Here is a 27,082-nt window from a genome sequence, read left to right on the forward strand (position 1 = left end):
TGGCCCACGAGTCCAAATAATTACCCATGAGTTAAAACAAGCACACAGTTATGTATCAATCAATCAATCAATCAATGTTTATTTATATAGCCCTAAATCAGAAATGTCTCAAAGGACTGCACAAACCATTACGGCTACGACATCCTCGGAAGAACCCTCAAAAGGGCAAGGAAAACTCACACCCAGTGGGCAGGGAGAATTCACATCCAGTGGGACGCCAGTGACAATGCTGACTATGAGAAACCTTGGAGAGGAACCCCCTGCCTCTAGGGGACCGAAAACAATGGATGTCGAGCGGGTCTAACATGATACTGTGAAAGTTCAATCCATAGTGGCTCCAACACAGCCGCGAGAGTTCAGTTCAAAGCGGATCCAAGACAGCAGCGAGAGTCCCGTCCACAGGAAACCATCCCAAGCGCAGGCGGATCAGCAGCATAGAGATGTCCCCAACCGATACACAGGCGAGCGGTCCATCCTGGGTCTCGACTCTGGACAGCCAGTACTTCATCCATGGTCATCGGACCGGATCCCCTCCACAAGGGAGGGGGGGACATAGGAGACAAAAGAAAAGAAGCGGCAGATCAACTGGTCTAAAAAGGAGGTCTATTTAAAGGCTAGAGTATACAAATTAGTTTTAAGGTGAGACTTAAATGCTTCTACTGAGGTACCATCTCGAACTGTTACCGGGAGGGCATTCCAGAGTACTGGAGCCCGAACGGAAAACGCTCTATAGCCCGCAGACTTTTTTTGGGCTTTAGGAATCATTAATAAGCCGGAGTCTTTTGAACGCAGATTTCTTGCTGGGACATATGGTACAATACAATCGGCGAGATAGGATGGAGCTAGACCGTGTTGTATTTTATACGTAAGTAGTAAAACCTTAAAGTCACATTTTAAGTGCACAGGAAGCCAGTGCAGGTGAACCAGTATAGGCGTAATGTGATCAAACTTTCTTGTTCTTGTCAAAAGTCTAGCAGCCGCATTTTGTACCAACTGTAATCTTTTAATGCTAGACATGGGGAGACCCAAAAATAATACGTTACAGTAATCGAGATGAGACCTAACAAACGCGTGGATAATGATCTCAGCGTCTTTAGTGGACAAAATGGAGCGAATTTTAGCGATATTACGGAGATGAAAGAAGGCCGTTTTAGTAACGCTTTTAATGTGTGACTCAAAGGAGAGAGTTGGGTCGAAGATAATACCCAGATTTTTTACCGAGTCACCTTGTTTAATTGTTTGGTTGTCAAATGTTAAAGTTGTATTATTAAATAGAGGTCGGTGTCTAGCAGGACCGATAATCAGCATTTCCGTTTTTTTTTGGCATTAAGTTGCAAAAAATTAGCGGACATCCATTACTTGATTTAATTAAGACACGCTTCCAACTGACTACAATCCGGCGTGTTGGTCAGCTTTAGGGGCATGTAGAGTTGGGTGTCATCAGCATAACAGTGAAAGCTAACACCGTATTTGCGTATGATGTCACCTAGCGGCAGCATGTAGATGCTTAGGAGTGCAGGGCCAAGGACCGAACCCTGGGGAACTCCACACGTTACCTTAACGTAGTCCGAGGTCACATGTATGGTTATTGTAACACATTCAAAGTGACTTATTTTGATTAAACTAATCTATTGCTGGTGTGATTGTTTTGTTTGCATATGCAGGCGTGTATGAAAGTAAATAACTACTGCAACGATTAAATTTGGTGTTTCCATTAGCCTTATATTTGATTATTTACATCGAAGTGCAGGGGTCGGCAACCCGCAGCTCTTTAGCGCCGCCCTTGTGGCTCTCTGGAGTTTTTTCAAAAATGTATGAAAAATGGAAATGATGAGGGGAAAAACACACATTTTTTTGTTTTAATTTTGTTTCTGTAGGAGGACTAACATAACACAAACCTCCCTAATTGCTTATAAAGCACACTGTTTATATTAAGGGCAGCACGGTGAAAGAGTGGTTTGTGCATCTGCCTCACAATACGAAGGTCCTGAGCAGTCCTGGGTTCAATCCCGGGCTCGGGATCTTTCTGTGTGGAGTTTGCATGTTCTCCCCATGACTGCGTGGGTTCCCTCCGGGTACTCCGGCTTCCTCCCACTTCCAAAGACATGCACCTGGGGATAGGTTTATTGGCAACACTAAATGGTCCCTAGTGTGTGAATGTGAGTGTGAATGTTGTCTGTCTATCTGTGTTGGCCCTGTGATGAGGTGGCGACTTTTCCAGTGTGTACACCACCTTTCGCCTGATTGTAGCTGAGATAGGCACCAGCGCCCCCCGCTACCACAAAGGGAATAAGCAATAGAAAAATGGATGGATGTTTATATTAACTGATTCGAGTATTTGGCGAGCGCCGTTTTGTCTTACTAATTTTGGCGATCCTTGAACTCCCCCTAGTTTGTTTACATGCATAACTTTCTCCGACTTTCTAAGACGTGATTTAGGCCAATTCTTTTTCCGTCTCATTTTGTCCACCAAACTTATAACGTTTCGCACAAAGATGAGTTTTGTTGAAGTTATTGACTTATGTGGAGTGTGCTAATCAGACATATTTGGTCACTGCATGACTGTAAGCTAATCGATACTAACATGCTATATAGGCTAGCTGTATGTACATATTGCATTGATATGCCTCATTTGTAGCTATATTTGAGCTCATTTAGTTTCCTTTAAGTCCTCATGATTCAATTTATATCTCATGACACACTATGTGTATGTGATATGGCTTTTAATTTTTTGCGGCTCCAGACAGATTTGATTTTGGGTTGCCGACCCCTGTCATAGTAGAAGTAATTTAAGGACACATTTTGTATACAACATAACTTTTATCAAACAAACCTAATGCTGTAAAACTAGGAAAAGACTACAACTGTATATGATCTTAGTCCATCTTCTAGAAATGTGGTGTGCCTCAGGGATCAATTTTAAGTGCTATTATTTTTAATATTTACATGATTCCCCTTGGCAGTGCCACCAGGAGACATGGATTTAATTTCCACAGCTATGCTGACGACACACAGTTGTATATTTCCATGACACAAGACCAATTGATACTCTTTTTAATTGCATTTCAGATATTAAGTCCTGCATGGCAGGTAACTTTTTACAGCTTAACCAGGACAAGTCTGAAGTCTTAGTCATCTGCCCTGAGACCCTGAGAGAGAAACACATATTAAAACTACAAATATTGTCTTTAACTCCATCACTACAAGTGAAAAATCTGGGCGCCGTTTTCGACTCTGACTTTAGTTTCATACCACATATAAAAAATATAACAAAAATAGTTTATTTGTCATCTTAAGAATATAGCCTGATTTCGCCCAATTCGGAGACGCTGATACGTGATTTTATTACAAGTCGTATAGATTATTTTAATGCCGAGCTTGAAGGTCTTCCTAAAAAGTTTTTTGCACCTTAGCAATTACTCCAACATTCAGCGGCACGTGTCCTGACGAAAACCAGAAACAGGCTCACATTACACCAGTTTTAAAATCTCTGCTTTGCCTCCCCCATGTGTTTCAGGATCCATTTTAAAGGGGAACATTATCACCAGACCTATGTAAGCGTCAATATATACCTTTTTGTTACAGAAAAAAGACCATATATTTTTTTGACCGATTGCCGAACTCTAAATGGGTGAACTTTGGCGAATTAAACGCCTTTCTCGGAGCGATGACGTCAGAACGTGACGTTACATAGGTAATAAAGCCGCCATTTTCTCAAACACATTACAAACACCGTGTCTCAGCTCTGTTATTTTTCTGTTTTTTTCGACTATTTTCTGGAACCTTGGAGACATCATGCCTCGTCGGTGTGTTGTCGGAGGGTGTAACAACACTAACGGACGGATTCAAGTTGCACCACTGGCCCAAAGGTGCGAAAGTGGCAAGAAATTGGACAAAATTTGTTCAAAATACGAGGGTGTGGGGAAAGCCGACGAAATGGTCAGTCGTTTGTTCCGCACACTTTACTGAAGAAAGCTATGCTACTACAGAGATGGCAAGATTGTGTGGATATCCTGCGACACTCAAAGCAGATGCATTTCCAACGATAAAGTCAAAGAAATCTGCCGCCAGACCCCCATTGAATGTGCAGGAGTGTCTGCACATTTTACCGGCGATGCTAAGACGGACATGGCACAGAGATGTATGGATAACCTGCAGATGCATTTGCAACAATAAGGTCAACTAAATCACAAAGGTGAGTTTTGTTGATGTTGTTGACTTATGTGCTAATCAGACATATTTGGTCGCGGCATGACTGCCAGCTAATCGATGCTAACATGCTATTTAGGCTAGCTGTATGTACATTAACTATATTTATATCCAGCCTTTCCCTCCACCCACATTTTATGCCAAACAAACACTTGCCAATCGATGGATTTAAGTTGATCCAGTGTCACAAGATGCAAAACTTCCGATCGTTGGTCTGCACATTTTACCGGCCATGCTAAGGCAAACATGGCCGAATAGCATCAATAGCTATTCGCTCAATAGGTTCAGTTTCTTCTTCAATTTCATTTTCGCTATCTGCCTCCATACTCCAACCATCCGTTTCAATACATGCGTAATCTGTTGAATCGCTTAAGCCGCTGAAATCCGAGTCTGAATCCGAACTAATGTCGCTATATCTTGTTGTGCTATCCGTATTGGCATCACTGGATGGCGTAACATAAAAATGGACGATGGCTTCACAGATAGCGAAAATCAGGCACTTTAAAGCTTTTTTTAGGGATATTCCGGGATGGGTAAAATTTTGAAAAAAACTTCGAAAAATGAAATAAGCCACTGGGAACTGATTTTTATTGGTTTTAACCCGTCTGAAATTGTGATAATGTTCCCCTTTAAGGTTCTTCTAATGTTTTATAAATGTTTTTACGGTATTGGGCTTTCTTATCTTTCAGAATTGCCTTTACCCTATGAACCTCCTTGGGCCCTGAAATCCTCCGGCACTCATCTCCTAATTATTCCGAAAGTCAGGACACAAAGTCACAAAGTCTATGGAACAGCTTGCCGGAGGACCTGAGGCCTGCGGAGAATGTTCAAGTTTTTAAGAGCACGCTTAGGACCCACCTTTTTTATTTGGCTTTTACCTGAGAATAATTATTTAAACTTGTATTTTATTCTTGATCTCTACTCATGGTTTTTACTATTTTACAAGTTTCATTATTTTTATTTTTCAACCTTCCTTAGATGAGTCATTTGCCTCATGGGTTATCGGCCGTGCTTGTGGGGGCGCTTTTGCGTCAGCCTCCAGGAGGCCATGGTCTGATGGCCTCCTGGTGCAGATGGCTGCCGTGATAGTGTTTACTCACATGTCCCCTCTGTACTCAGCCATGCAGTCATTTGTCCATATAGTTGCATATACGTTTGTGTTTGTGTTTGGTATCTGTGTCTGTGTGTACGTACATTCGTGGTCAAAAGTTTGCATTCACTTGTAAAGGACAAAATGTCGTGACTGTCTACAGTTTCCAATCATTTCTACAACTCTTATTTTTTGTGATAGAGTGATTGGGGCACATACTTGTTTGTCACAAAAAACATCCATGAAGTTTCATCACATGGACAAAGATAAGACCTTCTGGAGGAAAGTTCTGTGGTCAGATGAAACAAAAATTGAGCTGTTTGGCCAAAATACGGAACGATATGTTTGGAGGATAAAAGGTGAGGCCTTATATCCCAGGAACACCAAACCTACCGTTAAGCATGGTGGTGGTAGTATTATGCTCTGGGCCTGTTTTGCTGCCAATGGAACTGGTGCTTTACACAGAGTAAATGGGAAAATGAAAAAGGAGGATTACCTCCAAATTCTTCAAGACAACCTAAAATCATCAGCCCAGAGGTTGGGTCTTGGGCGCAGTTGGGTGTTCCAACAGGACACGTCAAAAGTGGTAAAGAAATGTCTAAATCATGCTCGCATTAAGGTTTTAGAATGGCCTTCCCAAAGTCCTAACTTAAACGTGTGGACAATGCTGAAGAAACAAGTCCATGCCAGAAAACCAACAAATTTAGCTGAACGGCACCAATTTTGTCAAGAGGAGTGGTCACAAATTCATCCAAAAGCTTGTGGATGGCTGCCAAAAGCACCTTATTGCAGTGAAACTTGCCAAAGGACATGTAACCAAATATTAACATTACTGTACATATACTTTTGACCCAGCAGATTTGCTCACATTTTCAGTAGACCCATAATAAATTCATAAAAGAACCAAACTTCATGAATGTTTTTTGTGACCAACAAGTATGTGCTCCAATCACTCTATCACAAAAAAAATAAGAGTTGTAGAAATTATTGGAAACTCAAGACAGCCATGACATTATGTTCTTTACAAGTGTATGTAAACTTTTGACCACAACTGTATGTGATAATGGGTGATCTGGGGCATCGGGGTATTGTTTTTAACTTTGTAAAGCACTTTGCTTTGCATTTCTTTTATGTATGAAAAGCGATTTTAAAATAAAGTTTGATTGATTCATTGATTGACATGTAAATGCGTTTGTGAATTTGTATAAATCAATCACAGGTTCTTCAGCGGACAGTGAAGATTGTGTAATTGTTCCCCACGACCTGCGAGTCCCTACACAAAAGTCGTACTCCTCCAGTGAAACACTCAAGGCCTTTGATCAGCACCAAGACCAGACCAGGTTAGAACTCTAATTATGTTGCTTGTTGTTTGTTTTACAAAAGCCAAAACCAGTGAAGTTGGCACGTTGTGTAATTCGCAAATAAAAACAGAATACAATGATTTGCAAATCCTTTTCAACTTATTTTCAATTGAATAGACTGCAAAGACAAGATAGTTAACGTTATAACTGGAAAACTGTATTTTTTGCTAATTTGGAATTTGATGCCTGCAACATGTTTCAAAAAAGTTAACACAATTTGCAAAAAAAAAAAAAAAAAAGCCAGCATCTGTGATGGTATGGGGGTGTATTAGTGCCCAAGGCATGGGTAACTTACACATCTGTGAAGGCACCATTAATGCTGAAAGGTACATACAGGTTTTGGAGCAACATATGTTGCCATCCAAGCAACGTTATCATGGAAGCCCCTGCTTATTTCAGCAAGACAATGCCAAGCCACGTGTTACAACAGCGTGGCTTCATAGTATAAGAGTGCGGGTACTAGACTGGCCTGCCTGTAGTCCAGACCTGTCTTCCATTGACCACTTTTTTGCAATGTTTTGCTGCCATTAAATTCTAAGTTAATAATTATTTAATAAAAAATGTTCTCAGTTTGAACAATAAATATCTTGTCTTTCCAGTCTATTTAATTGAATGTAAGTCGAAAAGGATTTGCAAATCATTGTATTCTGTTTTTATTTACGTTTTACACAGAGTGCCAACTTCACTGGTTTTTGGTTTTGTGTTTGATTGATTAACATTCTGGAATTTTTGTTATGTAAAAAAAAAACTAAAATTTAATTGCATGTTGACAGTATCCATTGAGAAGCAAATCTACATTTTTTTTGTCAGTTTTATTTGTTATCGTTTTTTGGGTTCAAACAAAGTCCGATCACTCTAAAGTCATATACAACATACAATACTCTTCAGCTTTGTGGCTTTGTTTGATCGGGAAAGAACTGTTTTCGCACTGATAAGAAACCGTCTTCTTCTCATTTGTGGAAAAATTGTCGGGAACATACAAAAATAGTAAAAATAGTTACATTTAGAGATGTCTTGGCAGTCAAATATTATCGGCCGATAAATGCTTTAACATGTAATATCGGAAATTATCGGTATCGGTTTCAAAAACTAAAAGGTATTACTTTTTAAAACACCGCAGTACGGATGGTACACGGATGTAGGGAGAAGTACAGAGCGCCAATAAACCTTTGCGTTTATTAAACGTTAAACATAGCCTTTGCGTGCCGATCACAATCACATAATAGCTAACACTTTTCACACGCGCAAGTGAATGCAAATCACACTTGATCAACAGCCGTACAGGTCACACTGAGGGTGGCCGTATAAACAAGTTTTACACTGCTACAAATATGCGCCACACTGTGAACCCACACTAAACAAAAATGACAAACCCCTTTCGGGAGAACATCCGCAGCGTAACACAACATAAACACAATCGAACAAATACCCAGAATCCCTTGCAGCACTAACTCTTCCAGGACGCTACACTATACACCCCCCGTTAACCCCTAGCCCCCAACCTCAACCTCGTCATGCTCTCTCAGGGAGAGCATGTCCCATAATCCAAGCTGCTGTTTTGAGGCATGTTAAAAAAAAAAATGCACTTTATGACTTCAATAATAAATATGGCAGTGCCATGTTGGCATTTTTTTTTCCATAACTTGAGTTGATTTATTTTGCAAAACCTTGTTGCATTGTTTAATGCATCCAGCGGGGCATCACGACAAAATAAGGCATAATAATGTGTTAATTCCACGACTGCATCAACCGGCGGTATCGGTTGATATCAGAGTCGTAATTAAGAGTTGGACAATATCGGAATATCAGATATCGGCAAAAAAGCCATTATCGGACATCTCTAGTTAAATTTAATTTAATCAACCAGAAATAAATAAATGGGTTGTACTTGTATAGCGCTTTTCTACCTTGAAGGTACTCAAAGCTCTTTTGACACTACTTCCACATTCACCCATTCACACACACATTCACACACTGATGGAGGGAGCTGCCATGCAAGGTTCTAACCAGCACCCATCAGGAGCAAGGGTGAAGTGTCTTGCTCAGGACACAACGGACGTGACGAGGTTGGTACTAGGTGGGGATTGAACCAGGGACCCTCAGGTTGCACACGGCCACTCTTCCACTGCGCAAATGCATCCTGAAGTACCTCCACGTACACCTTGAGATCACAGACTTCCTGTTAAAGACCTCCGTCATACAGTTATATAATTATTTTTATAATTAGGGCTTGTAAAGGTAATGCGTTAACGCACGTGATTAATCACAAAAATAATCAAATACTACCGACAGCCAAATAAAAAATATATATATTTCATTAACGTTATTTAATGTTAAATTTTTTTCTAGATTATTTTTTTACAGGCCAAAAGTTTTGGACTCACCTCTTATTCAATGGTTTTCTTTATTTTCATGACTATTTACATTGCAGATTGTCACTGAAGGCATCACAACTATGAATGAACACATGTAACTGAACACGTGTTTTATATTCTAATTTCTTCAAAATAGACACCCTTTGCTCTGATTACTGCTTTGCACACTCTTGGGATTCTCTCGATGAGCTTCAAGAGGTAGTCGCCTGAAATGGTTTTCACTTCGCAGGTTTCATAGTTGTGATGCCTTCAGTGAAAATCTACAATGTAAATAGTTGTGAAAATAAAGAAAACGCATTGAAATGAGAAGGTGTGTCCAAACTTTTTTGGGACGGCGTGGCGCGGTTGGGAGAGTGGCCGTGCCAGCAACCTGAGGGTTCCTGGTTCGATCCCCAAGCTTATACCAACCTCGTCACGTCCGTTGGGCAAGACACTTCACCCTTGCTCCTGATGGATCCTGGTTAGGGCCTTGCATGGCAGCAATGTGAATGTGAACTGTGTGAATAAGTGTGAATGGGTCATACTTGCCAACCCTCCCGGATTTTCCGGGAGACTCCCGAAATTCAGCGCCTCTCCCGAAAACCCCCCGGGACAAATATTCTCCCGAAAATCTCCCGAAATTCAGGCGGAACTGGAGGCCACGCCCCCTCCGGCCCCATTAGGACCTGAGTGACGTGTCTGAGAGCGTGTCTGCCCGATGACGTTATAACTGTAGAATGATCGAGGGCGAGTTCTTGATTTCTTATGTGGGTTTATTGTTAGGCAGTTTCATTAAGTCCTCCCAGCGCAGTAACAACACATAACAACAGCAGTCACGTTTACGTCTACCACTCTACAGTAAGGCAGTTCGTCTGCCGTAAACAGCATGTGACACTCTTAAACAGGACAATACTGCCATCTACTGTACATGCACCACAATTCAGCCAGGTAACTTCAACCCTTTACTTCTCGGATTGTAAATAACCTAATGTAAATAATCAAATGTATTTCTAATGTATATACTTGTTCTTATGCAATCTGAACTCACTATGCTCTCTGCTGGCTGTACATATCCTACCAAGTAAGACCTACACTGTTTCAATGTCCATTTCTCTATTGATGCAATTGTTGATGACTGAAGTACTGATATCAACCAAAGCTCCTCATCCCACCCCCCGGATTGTAAATAATGTAAATAATTCAATGTACATACTATGATGATTAACATGTGTGATGACTGTATTATGCTGATAGTATATATTTGTACCATGAATTGATTAACGTGGACCCCGACTTAAACAAGTTGAAAAACTTATTCGGGTGTTACCATTTAGTGGTCAATTGTACGGCATATGTACTGTACTGTGCAATCTATTAATAAAAGTATCAATCAATCAATCAATCATGCATATGTGACAATAACATCTACTTTAGAAAGTGCAGTGCACAACTGCGCACACAACAGCTGTAAATATACTCCTCCCCTCTTAACCACGCTCCCAAAAATGCTCATCGCCACCCGTCCCACCCCCGACCGCGCCCCCTCCACACCCCACCTCCCGATATCGGTGGTCTCAAGGTTGGCAAGTATGGAATGGGTGAATGTGGAAGTAGTGTCAAAGCGCCTTGAGTACCTTGTAGGTAGAAAAGCGCTATACAAGTATAACACATTTACCATTTTGGCCTGTACTGTACATGATATTTATAAACTTATCTTTGTAAAGGGTTAAACCTACAAAACCAACAGGTTATCAAATATTTATTTTTTACTCTGTCTGTTTGTAAGCTGAGTGCTGTTATCGTACACCCCTCTGCCTGTCATGGAAGAGGGTAGACGTTCGATTCCCCAGCCAGTATTGCATCAGAAAGAGCATTGAGTGTAAAAACTAAGCCACGACTATTATTGGCATTAACTCGATGTGGCAAACCTCTGAGTGTGTGTTAAAAAACAAAAAAAACATGTTTTTTTCGACCAACTTGTCACATTATAATGTTTATTCTGTTTTTATATGTTTTCTTTTTGTAATTGACAAGCATTGTTTTTCGACAGGTTACTTTATGGGACTACAAAAGGACACAAGGACATGGTTCATCGTGAACAGGACAATTATAACATAGATGGTTGGTATCAATCTGTTTCATTCTTCCTTTATTTTTTTTGGTGAGGGGCCCCTCTTGAAAAAGATGTCATCAGCATAGCAAATTTGGAACGAGCTCAGTTGAAATTCAAATATTAATTAGCATTTAGTTCTTGATCGAATTGCACTTAAATAAGATGTCAAAACGGTATAATTACAACCTTGAGAGATCAGACGAATTTCTCCCCACAGGAATGTTTGACCCGCTCACATTCTGACTATCAGATAAAGTTCTGGTCACACATGGAGAGGATTTTTTTTCTTTTTTTTCCCCTTTGATCTTTCTCTCAGTTTGACCTCTTCCAAATTGTGTCTTAATTGTAACTTGTCCTTTGGATACGGTCTCCAAAAAAAGATTAAAACAGTAATCTGATATCACAACACTCTTACTGTATAGTCTATTGCTTCTTTTTCATGCAAGCTGACAACTCCATTTTTGGTTATACAAAACCCAAAACCATTGAACTTGAACTATAATCCGGTGCGCCTTTTGTATGGAAAGAGATAGAAAATAGACCATTCATCGGCAGTGCGCCTTATAATCCGGTGCGCCCTATGGTCCGGAAAATATGGTATACATCTCCCGCTTTGTCCGTTCCATTTTGTGTGAGTCAATTTGACGTGAGAAGTCCATACTTCCCTAAAATTCCCATCATTTGGAAATGTATGTAGTCTGATCCATTCTTTAATTCTGTCCTTTCAAACGGCAAAATGCATCTTGCAGACATATTTGATAATTCCTTCAAATTTTGCGCAAACATATCGTGATTCAGGATAAAGAAAAACATACCGTTATTTCCCGACCATAGGGCACACTGCCAATGAGCGGGTCTCGGCAAGTCTATTTTTATACAAAAGGTGCACTGGATAATAGGCCCCATTAAAGGACTCATATTATTATAATGCATTTTTCTAAATGTAAAACAATTCCTTGTGGTCTACATAACATGTAATGGTGGTTCTTTGGTCAAAATGTTGCATAGATGATGTTTTACAGATCATCTTCAAGCCGCTTTCTGACAGTTGCCTCAGGATGCGCCGTTTTTTGGGCGGCCTTATTTATGTGGCTCACCTTCGGCAGCGTCTTCTCCCCGTCATCTTTGTTGTAGCGGTGTAGCGTGCAAGGACGGGAGTGGAAGAAGTATCAAAAGATGGAGCTAACTGTTTTAATGAAACTCAGAGTTTACTTCAATCAATATCAGAGCAGCATCTCATCATCCAGAAACCACAACAAGGCCGGAAATGTGTCTCGTGAAAAAACGTCCGAACGGAACCCCAATAGCTAAAATTTTTGGATGAATAAAGCAAACTCACTACACCGGTATGTTTTACAGTTTTCATCGCAAGTTCACTGACAGATATAAGTAAGAACTTTACACTACTTTATATTAGAAATGGCAACAGCGGAGGATGAATGTCCCATAACAAGAAGATAGAGAAGAAGAAGTTTATCAACTACAGTGTCAGCACGTACTAAAAAGGCGGATTCGCACTAATTTTCAGGACTTATGTGTCATGTCTGTGTGATCATGTTCTGTTTAGTTATGTTCTGTTTTGTTTTTGACTTCATTAGTTCCTGTGTTTGCACACCCTGGTTTGTTTTATTTTCCAAGACAACCATTAGTTTTCAATCACCACAGTATTATTTAAGCCATAGTTGCCAGGTAGTCAGCCTGGCGACATCACCCTTCACCATCCTCTACACACCCTTATTCCATGCTGAGGATCCATGCTCTTTTCTTGTTCCCCGTAAGTTTTGTTATTCATGCCGTAGTTTGCAAGATTTGTTTTATGTCCATAATTTATGTTGAAGTAATAGTTTTGTTTCATAGTCAAGTTTTTGTACCTCCCTGAGAGCGCCTTTTATTTATACCCTTTGTTTTGTTTGTACTTTTCGAAATAAAATTAAATGATGTCCTGACCTTCATGTCGTGTCCGGTCCAATCGCTTTGCACCACGGGAAAACAAACCGCGCCAAAGTCCACGTCTTGACATTATGCAGATGCCAAATACAGATCAGCAGGTACCAGAAGGTAAGAAAAGTTGCTTTTGCATAATTTTGAGAAACAAAACGCCAGATAGTATGTCTTACCTTATACACACACCATAATAATACTGGAATGTTTAATGTTTGATTGATACTTTTATTAGTAGATTGCACAGTTCAGTACATATTCCGTACAATTGACCACTAAATGGTAACACCCCAATAAGTTTTTCAACTTGTTTAAGTCTGGGTCCACGTTAACAATTCATGGTACAATTATATACTATCAGCATAATACAGTCATCACACAAGTTAATCATCATAGTATATACATTGAATTATTTACATTATTTACAATCTGGGGGGTGGGATGAGGAGCTTTGGTAAATATCAGTACTTCAGTCATAAACAATTGCATCAACAGAGAAATGGACATTGAAACATCCATTTTCCATCCATTTTCTACCGCTTATTTCCTTTTGGGGTCGCGGGGGGCGCTGGCGCCTATCTCAGCTACAATCAGGCGTAAGGCGGGGTACACCCTGGACAAGTCGCCACCTGTAGGTCTTACTTAGTTGAATAAGTACAGCGAGCAGAGAACATAGTGAGTTCAGATAGCATAAGAATACATTAGTATATACATTAGAAATACATTTGATTATTTAGATTAGGTTATTTATAATCCGGGGAGATGGGATGTGAATGGAGGAGGGTATTAGTAAAGGGTTGAAGTTGCCTGGAGATGTTGATTTGGAGCAGTCTTGAAGGAATATAGAGATGCACTTACTTTTACACCTGTTGGGAGTGCATTCCACATTGATGTGGCATAGAAAGAGCATGAGTTAAGACCTTTGTTGGATCGGAATCTGGGTTTAACGTGGTTTGTGGAGCTCCCCCTGGTGTTGTGGTTATGGCGGTCATTTACGTTATGGAAGTAGTTTGACATGTACTTTGGTATCAGAGAGGTGTAGTGGATTTTATAGACTAGGCTCAGTGCAAGTTGTTTTACTTTGTCCTCCACCCTGAGCCAGCCCACTTTGGAGAAGTGGGTTGGAGTGAGGTGTGATCTGGGGTGGAGGTCTAAAATTAACCGGACTAGCTTGTTCTGGGATGTTTGGAGTCAAGATTTGAGGGTTTTGGAGGTGCTGAGGTACAAGGAGGTGCAAGCGTAATCAAAAAAGGGTTGAATGAGAGTTCCCGCTAGAATCTTCAAGGTGCTTTTGTTGACCAGAGAAGAGATTCTGTAGAGGAATCTCGTTCTTTGGTTGACCTTTTTGATTACTTTGGTGGCCATTTTATCACAGGAAAGATTAGCCTCTAGAATGGAACCGAGGTAGGTGATCTCATCTTTCCTGGTGATAACAATGTCACCTACTTTTATAGTGAAGTCACTGACTTTCTTAAGGTTGATATAGGACCCAAATAGGATGGATTCCGTTTTACCTAAGTGTCTGGATAGCTAAAGCACAATACAATCCATCAAGCGGTGCGGCTTCATAGCTTACCAAAGTCGTACTAAAACACTTTGATAGATTTTTGAGCGCTATATTTTCAATGGAACATATACAATTTTTGGTGTTGTTTACTTGAGTCATATTACCGTCTAAACAAGTGGTTTTTAACCTGGGTTTGCTCGAACCCTAGGGGTTCAGTGATTCGGCCTCATGGGTTCGGCAGAGCCTCTGTCGCAGCGGTCAAGACACACCAGACTCATGAATTGATTAACGTGGACCCTGACTTAATTAAACAAGTTGAAAAACTTATTCGGGTGTTACCATTTAGTGGTCAATGGTACGGAATATGTACTGTACTGTGCAATCTACTCATAAAAGTCTCGTTCAATCAATCAATCAATTAATCGTGTGAATAAAAAACCCTCCCTTTCGTCAAGTTAAAATTTGAATGACAATAAAAAAGGAAGTCAAAGTGTAAGTATTATGGCTACACCCAAACAATGTTCCCTCTAATTTTCCATCTGATTTGCAAGTGTGTAATTTGTTGTGAGTTCATGCACTGAGTTGGTTTTGTTCTTTGAACAAGGTGATGTTCATGCACGGTTCATTTTATGCACCAGTAAAAAAAAACATATAACTTTTCACTAAAGAAGGGTTCGGTGAATGTGCATATGAAACTGGTGGGGTTCGATACCTCCAACAAGGTTAACAACCACTAGTCTAAACATATCTCTTATGTGTGACTGCCATCTACTGGTCACACTTATCATTGCACTATGTACCAAATAAAATAGCTTCAAGGTCGGTAAGCACAACCAGAATCATTCTCCACATTAGGCGCACGGGCTCATAAGACATACTGTCGAGTTTTGAGAAAATGAAAGGATTTTAAGTGCGCCTTATAGATTGAAAAATATGGCACTTTGCAATATAAACTTGCTTTCAGTTTCCTGTAGGTGACTTATTTTGCCACGAGGGGACTTTCCAAAATATCCTAAAACTGTCAGGCTTGCCCCTGACAGTTTGTCTATGTTTTAGTTTTTTCCTCTGCATTTGTCTGTTTCCTGTGTTTAGTATTTCCTGTCTTTTATTTCCTGTCAAGTGCTCTTAATTTGTCAGCTTCCTGTCTTGTTCCCTGAGTGCTGTGTTCCTCCTCAGTGTGTTTAGTATTTCCTGTCCTTAGTTCCTGTCTAGTGCTCTTATTTTGTCAGCTTCCTGTCTTGTTCCCTGAGTGCTGTGTTCCCCTTCAGCTGCGGCTGATTGGCATCTGGCCACATCTGTTGCCAATCAGCCGGCTCCTATTTGTACCTCCTTTGTCTTGTGTCAGTGGCTGGATCATTGTATTGTCATTTTTATTGTCGTTGCCTCATGTCACTCTTGTGTCTTTGCTACCTGTCGTGTCCGGCATTATTTCAGCTATTACCTGTCGTGCTACATCTTGTCCTGGTCGTCGTAGCGGGAAGCTGTTTTTGTTAGCCATAGCTATTTCCCGTTTTTCTGTTTGTCATCCTCTAGCTTCCATGCTAAAGTTTCTTTTTGTTTCTTGTTAGCTTCTATGCTAAAGGCCTTTTGGTTTTTTATCCGCCCACGTGCGCGCTTTTGGTTTGAACCCTTTGTTTGGTTTTTGTCTTAGTATTTATATTAAAATCATGTTTGCTCACTCCATGCCTGCCTCCATCTCTGCATCTTGGGGTTCTTCAACAAATACCCTTGACAAAAAACAGTCTAAAATCGCTAGTGTGATTGTTCAGTTGAAGTGTGACATACTGTAAGTGCCAATGTTGTCAGCATTAGAAGTGCCTTTTAAAACACTCACAAACTGCAATGGAGACAAGAATGAATACATGAATGGTGAAGAATGAATGGTCAAATACAGAAGGTATGACCAAATTTAGTCGCCCTGTTTTTCTCCAGCACCAATTAACACATTGTCAATTTGGATAATTTTTTATCCGGTTCAATTTTCACTTTTACTCTAATTGGGGCTCATTTAAAATTAATATGACTTTTAATTGGAGTGCAGCACTCTTTATCTTCAGTTGTGACATTAATTAGTGGGAGCTTTTGAATTTTCCCTTTCATTTGCTGATTAAAGATGAACGGGATTTTTCAGATAATTTGTTTGCCCTCCTTTCATTCATATTTCAAAGGATTGCGTATCGTTTTGAGCCTGATTTCATTTTCAAATATGAAGGAGGTAATTCCCCCCCGCCTTCTTAAATACCAATTAAAACCCTTTCTAAAATAACAATTATTAATTGGCTTCACTTGTCTTCCTCGTAAAAGTAAGATTTATTGGTCATGACAGAGGAACGTATGAATGAATGTGTTCATTGATGAACTGGTGAGAATCCTTGGCATTGCTGACACAACATTGCCAGCAACACATTTCCAAAAGCTTATTCAATCGCTATTAAAGCTCATAAAAAAAAATATATAGTAGGGTGTCAGATATTACAATTTATACTATATCGCCAAAAGTATTTGGCCACCCATCTAAATGATCAGAATCAGGTGTCCTAATCACTTGGCCCGGCCACAGGTTTATAAAATAAAGCACTTAAGCATGGAGACTGTTTCTACAAACATTTGTAAAAGAATAGGCCGCTTTCAGTGATTTCCAGCGTGGAACTGTCATAGGATTCCACCTGTGCAACAAATCCAGTCATTAAAATTCCTAAATATTTCAAAATCAACTGTCGGTTTTATTATAAGAACATGGAAGAGTTTGGGAACAACAGCAACTCAGCCACCAAGTGGTCGGCCACGTAAACTGACAGAGAGGGGTCAGCGGATGCTGAAGCGCATGGTGCAAAGACTTTCTGCACAGTCAGTTGCTACAGAGCTCCGAACTTCATGTGACCTTCCATTTAGCCCACGTACAGTACGCAGAGAGCTTCATGGAACGGGTTTCCATGGCCGAGAAGCTGCATCTAAGCCATATATCACCAAGTCCAATGCAAAGCGTGGGATGCAGTGATGTAAAGCACGTCGCCACTGGACTCTAAAGCAATGGAGATGCGTTCTCTGGAGTGATTTATCCATCTGGTAATTTTGATGGGCCAGTCTGGGTTTGGAGGTTGCCAGGAGAACGGTTCATTTCAGACTGCATTGTGGCGACTGTGAAATTTGGTGGAGGAGGAATTATGGTTTGGGGTTGTTTTTCAGGAGTTGGGCTTGACTCCTTAATTCCAGTGAAAGAAACTTAAATGCTCCAGAATATCAAAACATTTTGGACATGTCCATGCTCCCAACCTTGTGGGAACAGTCTTGAGTGGGCCCCTTCCTTTTCCAACATGACTGTGCACCAGTGCACAAAGCAAGGTCCATAAAAACATGGATGACAGAGTCTGGTCTGGATGACCTTGACTGGCCTGCACAAAGTCCTGACCTGAACCTTTTGGATGAATTAGAATGGAGACTGAAAGCCAGGCCTTCTCCGCCAACAATCAGTGTGTGTCCTCACCAATGTGATTTTGGAAGAATGGTGGAAAATTCCTATAAACAAACTCCGAACTGTTCCTGTTATATTTATTCAATTAATGTACTGTTTATAAAAAAAGATAGGAAAATATTACCATCAAAATGTGAGTCTTAAAAAGGCTATGGCCTCCTAAGACACATACGTCAAAATAGCTTTAATGCAAACAAGACACTCAATAAATGTCACTGTTTTAATGCTTTTTAATGAATCCATCTTCTCTGCTTTAACTCAAAATACATAAATTATTTTCTAGATAAAGGAAAGAAAAAGGTACTATTCACAAATGTTTCCTATGCTGTTTGTCACTTCCAAACTTTATTAGTTTAGGTCAAGTACAACGCTGTACTTTTTCACGTTGTCGTTATGGGGTATTGTGTGTAGAATTTTGAGGACAAAGATGAATGACCAAGTATTTAAAAAACAAATCTGTCTGGGGCTGCAAAAAAAATAAAAGACTTGTATAAGTGTTATAATGAAGGCAACACATGAAGTAAGTGGCTAATTAACTATGTTAGCCAACTATCAAAATGAGTATGTGTCGCAGGCTGATGCGAATCTTCGTTGACAGAATTTTTTTGTTTTTTTTGTTTTTATTTTTTAATCAATCCAACAAAACAATACACAGCAATACCATGAGAATGCAATCCAATTCCAAAACCAAACCAGACCCAGCAACACTCAGAACTGCAATAAACAGAGCAATTGAGGAGAAACAAACACAACACAGAACAAACCAAAAGTAGTGAAACAAAAATGAATATTATCAACAACAGTATCAATATTAAAGGTAAAAGTTAAAGTTAAAGTACCAATGAGTGTCACACACACATACTAGGTGTGGCGAAATTATTATCTGCATTTGACCCATCACCCTTGATCACCCCCTGGGAGATGAGGAGAGCAGTGGGCAGCAGCGGTGCCGCGCCCGGGAATCTTTTTAGTTATAATTTCAGCATAGCAGTGATTAAAAATCCCTCATTGACGTTATCATTAGACATTTATAAAAATAAAAATAAAGTGTCACAGTGACTTACACTTGCATCGCATCTCATAAGCTTGACAACACACTGTGTCCAATGTTTTCACAAAGATGAAATAAGTCATGTTTTTGTTTAATTTAATAGTTAAAACAAATTTACATTATTCCAATCAGTTAAAAAAACATTGTCCTTTACAATTATAAAAGCTTTTTTTTTTTTAATCTACTACTCTGCTCGCATGTCAGCAGACTGGGGTAGATCTTGCTGAAATCCTATGTATTGAATGAATACAGAATCGTTTTGAATCGGAAAAATATATTTTTTGAATTGAGAATCGCGTTGAATCGAAAAAAATCGATTTAAAATCGAATCGCGACCCCAAGAATCGATATTGAATTGAATCGTGGGACACCCAAAGATTTGCAGCCCCTAATATATATACAAACAGTTGTGTCACAGTCCACACAAGTACGGTGAGTTCAAGGGCCGCTGAAATTAGTAGGACAAAACGGTGCTCACCAAATACTCTCATCAGTGAAGGTTAACATATTAAACAGTGGGCTTTCTAACTCTTAGGAAGGTTTGTGTCGTGTTTGTCCTCCTCCAGATGAATCTGTTAACTTTCAAATTCTTTCCAACAGGTCACAATTTCAGTCTTCGTCAGCTGGGCATCTGTGAGCCGCCGTCACGTCGCGGTCTGGTCTTTTGCTCCGACATGGGCCTTCCCCACCATGGTTTCTCCGTCCCCACTACGGATCTGGACGTGGACGGCCAGGCCGTGATATCGCCAGAGCGAGCCATGCGACTGTGGGGCCGTGGCGGTCCTGTCAAACCCTCAGGGAGGAGTTCCTGTCTGTCCAGCCGATCCAACTCTGTGTTGACTCTTACCGATACCGAGCATGACAACAAGTCCGACAGTGACAACGGTAGGACCTTTTCTCTTGTCTTGTGATCGTGCGGGATTGTTACATGAAACAAAAAATGAGATGACTTTCCATTATATTGCCAAAAGTATTTTGACTCACATATGAACTTGAAGTGCTATCCCACTCCTAACCCATAGGGTTCAATATGATGTCGGTCCAACTTTTGCAGCTATTACAGCTTCAACTCTTCCGGGAAGGCTGTCCACAAGGTTGCGTAGTGTGTTTATAGGAATTTATCCACCATTCTTCCTAAAGCGCATTGGTGAGGTCACACACTGATGTTGGTCGAGAAGGCCTGCCTCTCAGTCTCTGTTCCAATTCATCCCAAAGGTGTTCTATTGGGTTCAGGTCAGGACTCTGTGCAGGCCAGTCAAGTTAGTCCAAAATGTGTTGGTACCCTGGAGCATTCAAAGTTCGTTTCACTGGAACTAAGGGGCCAAGCCCAACTCCTGAAAAACAACACCACACCTAAATTCCTCCTCCACCAAATTTCACACTCGGCACAATGCAGTCCGAAATGTAACGTTTTCCTGGCAACCTCCAAAACCAGACTCTTCCATCAGATTGCCAGATGGAAAAGTGTGATTCGTCACTCCAGAGAACTTGTCTCCACTGCTCTAGAGTCCAGTTGCAATGTGCTTGGAAAGGTGGCCAAATACATTTGGCAATATAGTGTATAATTCATCTCTTCAGAGAAACATACACACAGGATAAGAGGATTTTACTTTCACAATATAAGCCCCATTTCACCACAGCAACATTTCTAGTTCCCTGGGGGTTTGAACAACCCTGCTGTTCCCACCAAAATTACCCCACTGCAAAAAGACTCCCTAGAAACAGAAATGTGTGACTAGGCTCTTTTTCAAAAGCCCAGGAGCTTTTCAGGGTCTAAAGATCACTGATTGGTGGAACCCATGTAGTGTTTCTCCTTTAAGCTTGTAACTGTCTCCAAATATACTTTTTACTAGCTTAATTCACATCATTTGGAAAAGAAGAAACTACAACAAGGCTGATAGATGTCCTGGACTTATAGGTGTGGTGGAAGAAGATTACCAGTAATTGTTTTACCTATAGGTAAAAAAGGTTCCAGGTAAATAAAGTTAAAAAAAAAAGTAATAAAAAATATAGATATATATTTGTATATGTATCTGTGTGTATATGTCTATTTACATATGTGTGTATACATATGTATGTATATGTGTGTGTATATACTTATGTATGTATGTATTTATATATAATAATAATAATGGATTAGATTTATATCGCGCTTTCCTATTGTTAGATACTCAAAGCGCTCACAGAGCAGTGGGAACCCATCATTCATTCACACCTGGTGGTGGTAAGCTACATTTGTAGCCACAGCTGCCCTGGGGTAGACTGACGGAAGCGTGGCTGCCAGTTTGCGCCTACGGCCCCTCCGACCACCACCAAACATTCACTCATCATTCATTCACCGGTGTGAGCGGCACCGGGGGCAAGGGTGAAGTGTCCTGCCCAAGGACACAACGGCAGCGATTTTGGATGTTAATAGGTGGGAAGCGAACCTGCAACCCTCAGGTTTCTGGCACGGCCGCTCTACCCACTACGCCATATATATATTTATATATATATATATATATATATATCTATATATATATATATATTTATATATATATATATATATATATATATATATATATATATATAAATATATATATATATATAGATATATATATATATAGATATATATATATATATATAGGCCCTGTGATGAGGTATATTTTTCATTTATTATATATATATATATATATATATATATGGATATTTTTTTAAAATATAAAAACAGCAGTACTATATATATATATATAGTACTGCTGTTTTTATGGTAAAAATTAAATAAAAAAATAAATATGTATATATATCCATCCATCCGTTCATTTTCTACCGCTTATTCCCTTTTGGGGTCGCGGGGGCGCTGGCGCCTATCTCAGCTACAATTGGGCATACATATATATATATATATATCTATATATATATATATATATATATATATATATATATATATATATATATATATATATATATAGGCCCTGCGATGAGGAGGCGACTTGTCCAGGTTGTAACCCGCCTTCCACCCAATTGTAGCTGAGATAGGCACCAGCGCCCCCCGTCACCCCCAAAGGCTGCGAATCTTTGGGTGTCCCACGATCTGATTCAATATCGATTCTTGGGGTCGCGATTCGATTATAAATCGATTTTTTCCGATTCAACGCGATTCTCGATTCAAAAACTATATTTCTCTGATTCAAAACGATTCTGTATTCATTCAATACATAGGATTTCAGCAGGATCCACCCCAGTCTGCTGACATGCTAGCAGAGTAGTACATTTTTTTAAAACACTCTTATAATTGTAAAGGACAATATTTTATCAACTGATTGCAATAATGTAAATTTAACTATTAAACGAACCAAAAATATGACTTATTTTATCTTTGTGAAAACATTGGACACAGTGTGTTGTCAAGCTTATGAGATGCGATGCAAGTGTAAGCCACTGTGACACTATTGTTCTTTTTTTTTTTTATAAATGTCTAATGATAATGTCAATGAGGGATTTTTAATCACTGCTATGCTGAAATTATAACTAATATTGATACATTTGTTGATAATATTAATTTTTGTTTCACTACTTTTGGTTTGTTCTGTGTCGTGTTTGTGTCTTCTCAATTGCTCTGTTTATTGCAGTTCTGAGTATTGCTGGGTCAGGTTTGGTTTTGGAATTGGATTGCATTGTTATGGTATTGCTGTGTAGTGGTTTGTTGGATTGATAAAAAAAAAAAAAATTAAAAAAAATAAAACCGATTTTTAAAAAAATGAGAATCGATTCTGAAACGCACAACGTGAGAATCGCGATTCAAATTCGAATACATTTTTCCCCACACTCCTAATATATATATATATATATATATATATATATATATATATATATATATATATATATATATATATATATATACTAATCAAATGGTTCAACAACATCCAAGACTAACAACAACACAACTTTATCTCCTTCGACATCGAAGAATTTTACCCTTCCATCACGCAAGACCTACTGACCCAAGCACTAAACTTCGCCTCGGACTACGACTCAATCACAGGCAACGAAAGAAACATCATCATCCACGCAAAGAACTCCATACTCATCCGCAACAGTACACCATGGCAAAAAAACAACAATTCAACATTTGACGTTACTATGGGGAGTTTTGACGGAGCAGAAACGTGCGAACTCGTTGGGAGTTTCCTCCTCTCCCAGCTTGCTAGCCTCAACCTGAACCTTGGTATTTACCGTGATGACGGACTGGCAGTGTGCCGCGCCTCGCCAAGGAGCAGCGAGAACACCAAGAAGCGCATATGCCAAATCTTCAAAGAAAACGGCCTACGGATCACGATTGAAGCCAACAAGCAAACCGTCAACTTCCTCGACGTCACTTTCAACCTGAGAAATAACAGCTACCAACCATTCACGAAACCCAACACAACACTCCAATACGTGCACCATGACAGCAACCACCCACCCACCACCACGAAAAGAATACCTACCGGAATTAATAAAAGGCTATCGATGCTGTCATCCAGCAAAGCTGAATTCGACCAAGCAACCCCCCCGTACCAGAAAGCACTTGATGAAAGCGGATACAACTTCACCCTCACCTATGAACCCACCCCAGGAAACCAACCAAAAAAGAGCAGAAAACGAAACAACATCATCTGGTACAATCCGCCATTCAGCAAAGACGTCTCAACCAAAATCGGCCGCAAGTTCCTCACTCTGATCGACAAACACTTCCCCAAAGGCAACACCCTAAGAAAAATATTCAACAAGAACAACATTAAATTGAGCTACAGCTGCATGAATAACATGCAACAAATCATTTCAAACCACAACAAAGCAATTGCAAAAGGACTGCCTACCCCCAGACTAAACGACTCTGAAACCAATAATGAATGTAACTGTCGCAAGAAACCTGATTGCCCTCTCAACGGAAGGTGCTTACAGACATCAGTCGTTTACCAAGCAAAGGTGACACGCAAGGACATTAACACATCCGACACGTACGTAGGATTAACCGAAGGAGCGTTCAAAACAAGATGGAATAATCACAACGCCTCCTTTAGAAACCAGACTTTGCAGAATTCTACAGAACTCAGCAAACACATTTGGAACCTCAAAGACAATAATGTTGAATATTCAATAACATGGCAAATTCTTGCATCCAGCACACCTTACAACAGTGGTAATAAAAGATGCAACCTATGCTTGAAAGAGAAAATGTTTATTATATATCATCCAGATCTATCATCCCTCAACAAGCGCAGTGAAATCATTTCAACATGCCGCCATAGACGGAAACACCTCCTAGGTAACACATGAACCAATCACCACACCCTACGCCTGCTTGTACCCACCCACTCTGTGCTCTATATAAACCATTGTATGTGAATGCTTCCATTAAAATCTCCTGATGATTGAGGGAACCCCTCATGAAACAGATCTGTAGAGATGAAGTAGTCTTGTGATTTTTTCCCACACCTACATATATATATATATATATATATATATATATATATATATATATATATATATATATATATATATATATATATATATATATAAATACAGGGCATAAAGTTTGGACAATATTTAAGTTAACAAAATGTGCATTTACATGGAGTACATATATTTTTTTTCTCCCAAAATAGAAAGAACAAATACATTTTTTAAGTTACAATACTTTATTGATACATACCAGGAATTATTGTGCCTCCAAATACATTGTAATAACATTTCTTAGAATTCTGTTTTAAAAGGGGCTATTAAAAAATAAAAATACCTCATACAGGATTTGAACAAATTACACTGAACTCTCAATGGCCGTGAAAAAGCAAACATGGAATTCATTTCATTTCAGTACCTTGGGTTTTAGTGGAAATTCTTGGTCATAAAGTTTCTGAGAATTTGGGGGAAAATTTATTTTTCCAAGACAAAAAGCTCGCACGATTGTACTAAGCAGCTAATTCTCTAACGACCTCATACACTCAAAAAGATGCGTGTGTGTTTATTGTGTGTGTGTGTGTGTGTGTGTGTGTGTGTGTGTGTGTGTGTGTGTGTGGTGTTCTTGAATTTCTACCCTACTTGAGACAGCAACAAGGAAAAGTAGCATCCATATGAGGAGCGGTGAACAAGTTAGGACATAAATCATGGTCCCAATACGGAAAAGCTTTGCATCTAATAGAGAATGTCTCATTTAGACTAGATTGTATTTTATTTATTCCTTCAGGAGAGTTCCTTCAGGAAAAATTTGCACCCCTGGTGGTGAAATCTATCAAAATGAGGGTGGTCCCAAAAAGGAGGGACTTTTCAAATTGACTGTGTCCATCCATCCATCTGTTTCTACCGCTTATTCACTTTGGGGTCACGGGGGGCGCTGGTGCCTCTCTCAGTTACAATCGGGCGGAAGGCAGCGTACACCCTGGACAAGTCGAAATGGACTGTGTCAGTTTTAAAAGTGTTACCCCTCTGAACAACATTTGAAATAACAAGTGTGTGTAAGAAATTTAAATGCACTCTCTTTGGCCAATATATATATATATATATATGTATGTATATATATATATATATATATATATATATATATATATATATACATATATATATATATATATATATATATATATATATATATATATACATACATATATATATATATATATATATATATGTATATATATATACAGAGACACACTGTAATAACTTGAAGTAAATAATAAAGATTAAAAAACCATTACCAAAACTAAAAGCAGTCTTTTTCTTACAATGTGGCAACTTTTTTCCTATAAAATTGGGAAAACTTTCTCATATTCTTTCTGCTTCTGTAATAATACTTTTTTATGTAAACATATTACTTTTTAATGCAAAACGGTGACATTCGTCATATTAAATTCTGACTTTTATTACAATATTGCCAATTTTTGTTGTTCTTGTCCAACAGTGACAATTTTTGAGTAAAATTGTGACTTTTGTCATCATTTTGCCGAGTAAAATTCCGATCATTATGATATTTGTACCAATGATTGTCACACACACACTCGGTGTGGCGAAATTATTCACTGCATTCGACCCATCACCCTTGATCAATCCCCCGGGAGGTGAGGGGAGCAGTGAGCAGCAGCTGTGGCTGGGCCCTGGAATCATTTGCCAACATTTTTAAAGTTTTCTTATAAAAATTGTGACTTTTGTAGAGTAAAATTAAGACTCTTTTCATAAATTTGCAAACAAGTTAAGCTTTTCTTGTAAAACTGTGAGTGTAATCGAGTGAAATTCCAAATTTTATCGTAATATTGCACACATGCTCATTTTTTCTTATAAAATTAGGAAAACTTTCTCATATTCTTTCTGCTTCTTTTTTATGTAAACATTACTTTTTAATGCAAAACGGTGACATTCGTCATATAAAATTCTGACTTTTATCACAATATTGCTAATGTTTATGTTGTTCTTGTCAAACACCGACAATTTTTTAGTAAAATTTAGACTTTTGTCATCAAATTTTGCCAAGTGAAATTCCGATTATTATTATAATATTGTACCAATGATTGTACACACACACACTAGGTGTGGCGAAATTATTCGCTGCATTGATCAAGTCTCTTGGAGGTGAGGAGAGCAGTGAGCAGCAGCTGTGGCCACGCCCTGGAATCATTTGCCAACATTTTAAAGTTTTTTTTATAAAAAATTTGACTTTTGTCGAGTAAAATTACGACTATTTTCATAAAATTGCCAACATGTTAAGCTTTTCTTGTAAAACTGTGAGTGAAATTCCAACTTTTATCGTAATATTGTACACGTGCTCATTTTTTCTTGTAAAATTGGGAAAACGTTCTCATATTCTTTCTGCGTCTTTTTTATGTAAACATTACTTTTTAATGCAAAACTGTGAAATTCATCATACAAAATTCTGACTTTTATCACAATATTGCCAATGTTTTGTTGATCTTGTCAAACACGGACAATTTTTGAGTAAAATTTTGACGTGTGTCATCATTTTGCGAAGTTA

At 39.1% G+C, this 27,082-nt stretch overlaps 1 protein-coding gene across 5 annotated transcripts in view; it reads left to right on the forward strand.

Moving 5' to 3' along the window:
- The window catches only part of tenm3 (teneurin transmembrane protein 3), a 779,964-nt gene that overhangs the window by 154,058 nt on the left and 598,824 nt on the right, over window positions 1-27,082 (forward strand). For all 5 annotated transcript variants that reach the window (XM_061880866.1, XM_061880868.1, XM_061880869.1 and 2 more), the window contains exons 3-5: window positions 6,519-6,639; window positions 11,065-11,135; window positions 19,699-19,983. In XM_061880866.1, coding sequence (XP_061736850.1) covers window positions 6,519-6,639; window positions 11,065-11,135; window positions 19,699-19,983 — 477 coding nt within the window. The remainder of the gene's footprint in view (window positions 1-6,518; window positions 6,640-11,064; window positions 11,136-19,698; window positions 19,984-27,082) is intronic.

The sequence above is a fragment of the Nerophis ophidion genome, linkage group LG20 (genome assembly GCF_033978795.1).
Source record: "Nerophis ophidion isolate RoL-2023_Sa linkage group LG20, RoL_Noph_v1.0, whole genome shotgun sequence".
Classification (NCBI taxonomy): Eukaryota; Metazoa; Chordata; class Actinopteri; order Syngnathiformes; family Syngnathidae; genus Nerophis; species Nerophis ophidion.